At 43.2% G+C, this 4,323-nt stretch overlaps 1 protein-coding gene across 2 annotated transcripts; it reads right to left on the minus strand.

Annotated features, from left to right (window-relative positions):
* Positions 1–785: 785 nt before the first annotated feature.
* Positions 786–3,237, minus strand: LOC129476154 (cation-dependent mannose-6-phosphate receptor-like). 2 transcript variants are annotated; one of them, XM_055268809.2, is made up of 2 exons: positions 2,590–3,236; positions 796–2,358 (listed from the first exon to the last, which is right to left on the minus strand). In XM_055268809.2, exons 1-2 carry the CDS (start codon positions 3,071–3,073, stop codon positions 2,237–2,239), a joined length of 606 nt encoding a protein of 201 aa, XP_055124784.1. In that variant the 5' UTR covers positions 3,074–3,236; the 3' UTR covers positions 796–2,236. The 2 variants fall into 2 exon arrangements, with proteins under 2 accessions (XP_055124783.1, XP_055124784.1); XM_055268808.2 differs by having other exon boundaries at positions 786–3,237.
* Positions 3,238–4,323: the final 1,086 nt, after the last annotated feature.

The following is a 4,323-nucleotide window of genomic DNA, read 5'->3' on the forward strand; positions in this document are numbered from 1 at the left end:
CCCATGCAAGTCCAAATCCAGCACAGCCATCATTAAACCATAAAGTTCCAAAATAATATCCTTCAACTCCATGTCCCACATCCAGGCCATATTTATGCAAGGGGTGGGCTCCTAACACCTTAGGCAGCTCTACCCCTGTGGCTCTGAACAGTGCAGCCCTCACAGGTTCTTTCATGGGCTGGTGTTGAGTGCCTGCAGCATTTACGGGTGCACAGTGAAAGTGTCGGTTGATCCACCATTCTGGGGTCTAGAGAATAGCGGTCCTCTTCTCATGGCTCCACTAGGAAGTGCCTCAGTGGGGACACTGTGTGGGAGCTCCAACCCCACATTTCCCCCTCTGCACTGTCCTAGTAGAGGTTCTCCATGAGGGCTTCACCCCTGCAACACATGTCTGCCTGGACATCCAAGCATTTTCATACACCCTCTGAAATCTAGGTAAGGGCTCCAAAACCTCAACTCTTGCCTTCTGTGCACCTCCAGGCCCAACACCATGTGGAAGCTGCCAAGTTGGAGCTTGCACTTTCTGAAGCAACAGCCCAAGCTGTACCTTGCCCCTTTTTAGCCACAGCTAGAGCTGCAGTGGCTGGGAGGAAGGATGCCATTTCTTCAGGCTGCACAGAGCAGTGAGGCCCTGGGCCTGGCCCACAAAACTATTTTTTCCCTCCTACTCCTCTGGGCCTGTGATAGGAGGGGCTGCCATAAAAGTCTCTGAAATACCTTGGAGGAATTTTCCCATCGTCTTGGCTATTAATATTTGTCTCTCCTTTACTTATTTTGTTTGTTTGTTTGTTTGTTTTTTAATCATTAAGAGTTTTTGTACAAAAAGTGATGGTTTTTTTTCTTCATTCTAAAACACCAGGGTGTGGGGGAGGGATGCAAACAAATAACAAAAAAGATGCTTTTGTAACATTATTTTCCCTGTTTAGAAAGAAAAAAATCACTCCAATAGTATTGAAAAGTCCAAAGATCAAAGTTTCATTTTCCTTTCCTAAGGCTTATAAAAGGCCCCCTGCCTGTTGATTCCATCCCTCTTTTGTGTCCAGTGGAGCCATGTTACTCTTCAGTGGCCCAGGGGTTCACTATTAAAGAAAGATCAGCCCACGTTTCTGGGCACATGGCCTAAACAGGAAGATGGAAGCATCAGAGGATTAAAAACCTTTCCCCACAGAAATGTGGGCAAGAAGACACTTCCCTGAGCCAGCAGAAGGGACAGGTGCAGCAGCATTCCACACCCAGCGCAGAGGAGAGCAGAGCCCTCGATATCCCACTTCTGCTTCCATTCCCTTTCTAGATTGAAAATAAGGTCAAAACCACATGCCCGTGGAGAAAGTGCGACATATGTTTAGAAATACTGGTATAGGGAACCAGGAGTAAGAAAAGCTTTACCAGCTTTTACTACAAATGGATGAGAGACATCAGGATCCCACCACCGCAAGGTAAAGTGACTTCCCTTTTCTGGAACCCCTGTGGCACAGGAGTTCCAATTTTCCTTTCCAACGGACTGGATTTCTGGATAGGCATTTTGGCTGTATGTGGACAGATAAGACCACAATCCTTAGCCCAATCCCAGCTATACAGTCACCCCAATTTCCACAAATCATGTGATGGTACCGTATAATCCTGTAATTGGGAACTTTCACATTTTTCCTGTCCTAATCCCAGAGGTGGGAGAAGCAAGTCTAGAACATCTCCAGGCTCAGACTAAATGAGAGTACTTGGACTGCAACCAAGTAATCACTGCAAAGTAGTTCCAAGCAGCAAGAAATACCAGATTCTCATGGAGACTACTATAGGGAACAGAATAACAACATGAAAGCAATCAAACCTGTATAAATAACGTTTCTTGGCATTTTTTTTAATTAAAGAAATCCAGTGTCTCAAAAACTTGTGAAAATGTGTTTAAAAAACAAAGGGCCAGTGAGCCTGCCACACCATTTTGCCCATATGCCTATTGTACCTTCTGATGTCAAGAGACAGTGCAAAAGCCTCTATTTTCACAGGCCCTATTTTATTAACTCTGACTTACAACTGTACCTCTCCAGAGAAAAAAAAAAGAAAATAAGGAACAAAGGGAAGGCAGTTTTACTAGTGAGAAGATACAAATCAAAAGCAAACTGGAAAGCAAGAGCAATAGTAAGGGTGAGATGAGGGACTGGAGTTGAGACTGCTTGGGAAATCTGGCTGTGTAGCTTTGGTTTGGGGGACTGAGGAAGAGGCTGGACATATAAAGTGCAATCTACATTGGTAATAAATGGTCATCCCTTTCTTCTGACTCCTCCCCCAGCTGGTCATCCCCCACACCACGATATGCTGCAGGCACATTTCGAGGTTTAGAACGGCAGACGAAGTCACAGCCATCTGCTACCAGATTGCCAAGATCCTCCCAGAAGGCTAAGTGGGGAAACTGCTCCATTCCTTTGGCTCCCACCACCAGTCGCTGGTATAGGAAACCCCCAACAACATAAACAGCAACCAGTGATGCAAACGTGACAAGTAAGATAGAAGCCACACTGAGGTGGGAGCTCTCTGGGGAACAGGCCAGGCTGCTATCCAACTCAAAGAGGTAGAAACAATCTTGGACTTTGCCACATTCCTCAGACACAGGATTAAAATTGTCCGCTAGGGTGTGTCGATTGCAGGAGATCATCACCACTGCACGACGCTGCTCCTTGCCACAGTGGTTGTCATATTCATCACTCCCTTTATAGATCAGCATGATCCAATTACTTCCGTTGAAGATGTGAGTCTCGTTCAGTCTCCCTACCACTGTCTCCTTCCCATTACTTTTGTTGATTTGCACCAGGCCTGCCCCAGAAGTGTGCTTGCCAGCTTCCCCGCACACCCTGAAGATGTACATGTATGTGTCTGAACCCTGGCCCACAGTGCTCTCAAAGCTTTTATTAAACAGTAGTTTCAGCCTCTTCACTAGAGCCAACTCTTTCTCTGACTCTTTACCCTTTTCTCCTACCAAGTCGCAAGTTGTTTCTTCTGTCTGCCAGGATTCTCTCACTGCCACAGCCAGGAATAGTAGCAGTAGCAGTCCAGTCCTCCAGCAGTTGTAGAAAGGGAACATTGTGTCGTGAGAAACTGGAGCAGCCAAAGCTCAGAATCCCCAGTGAATACCCTTCTGGGGATGGGAGACGGGGCCAGCTAGGGGCCGGCCGCAGACCCCGGTCCCAGAGCTAGTTTCAGAGGCCAGCGTTCCCCCTAGCGCCTCGCTGTGCCCCACTCTGGGAACCGGAAACCTCTCTCCTTTACTTATGTGAATTTCTGCAGCTGGCTTGAATTTCTCCCTGAAAAAGGTTTTGTTGTTGTTGTTGTTTTCGTTTTTTTTTCCTACAACATTGGTAGACTGCAAATTTTCCAAGCTTTCACACTCTGCTTCCCTTTTAAATACAAGTTCCTGTTTTAGATAGTCCCTTTGTTTGTGCAAATGTGTGTAGGCTTGCATCTCACTTTATGCAGAGCTGGAAAATATTACCCTTTCACTGGATCCTTTGCCAACACAAAGAAAAATGTGACCCAGTTACTTATTTAAGGTGTAAAGTATACTGTGTAGATAACTGGCATGCTTTTAAATAAACATGTAAATAATTTTAGTTTGGCGGTTGTATTCATATATACAGAGAAAATACTATGCCATTCTTTTTTGGCTTTTTTTTTTGATACTCTGGGAAGTCTACAGTAAATCTAACATCTCTTGTAAATATCTGTCTTTTCTCTTTGGTTGTTTTTAAGTTCACTATATTAATAATGTTCTGAAATTTCGCTACAAAGATGTGGATTTTTTTTGTTTTTTTTTTTTGCTATTTATCTTGTTTAGATTTTACTATGTTTCTGAGTCTTACAATAGATGTCTTTCATCATTCTGGCATTTTTAAATAAATAATATTTTCCAATATCTCCTCTTGTCATTGAAATACTATTAAACATATGTTGGACGTTTTCATTCTGCCACCCTTGTCTCTCAGTTGTCTTTCATATCTCTTTTAATGTCTTCTGAGTAATTTTTTTCAGATCCAACTTTCAGTTTACTAGTTATTTCATTGAATGTGATATGGTGTTTACCCGATCTGTTGAGTTTTTACTTTTAGTTATTTTATTATTCATTTCACAAGATTATATTGTATCTTAAAAAGTATTTTAAAAATTCTCTCTTTTTTTGAAGATGGTTGTTCTTGATTCATTATGTTGAATTTAATCATTTTAATTATTTTTTTTTTTTGACGGAGTCTTGCTCTGTCACCAGGCTGTAATGCAGTGGCACAATCTCGGCTCACTGCAACCTCCACCTCCCGGGTTCAATTGATTCCCTTGCCTCAG

Source organism: Symphalangus syndactylus, chromosome X (genome assembly GCF_028878055.3).
Source record: "Symphalangus syndactylus isolate Jambi chromosome X, NHGRI_mSymSyn1-v2.1_pri, whole genome shotgun sequence".
Lineage (NCBI taxonomy): Eukaryota > Metazoa > Chordata > Mammalia > Primates > Hylobatidae > Symphalangus > Symphalangus syndactylus.

Coding starts and splice junctions, on each gene's coding strand:
- LOC129476154 (XM_055268808.2), bottom strand. CDS start 3,073: ATGTTCCCTTTCTACAACTGCTGGAGGACTGGACTGCTACTGCTACTA.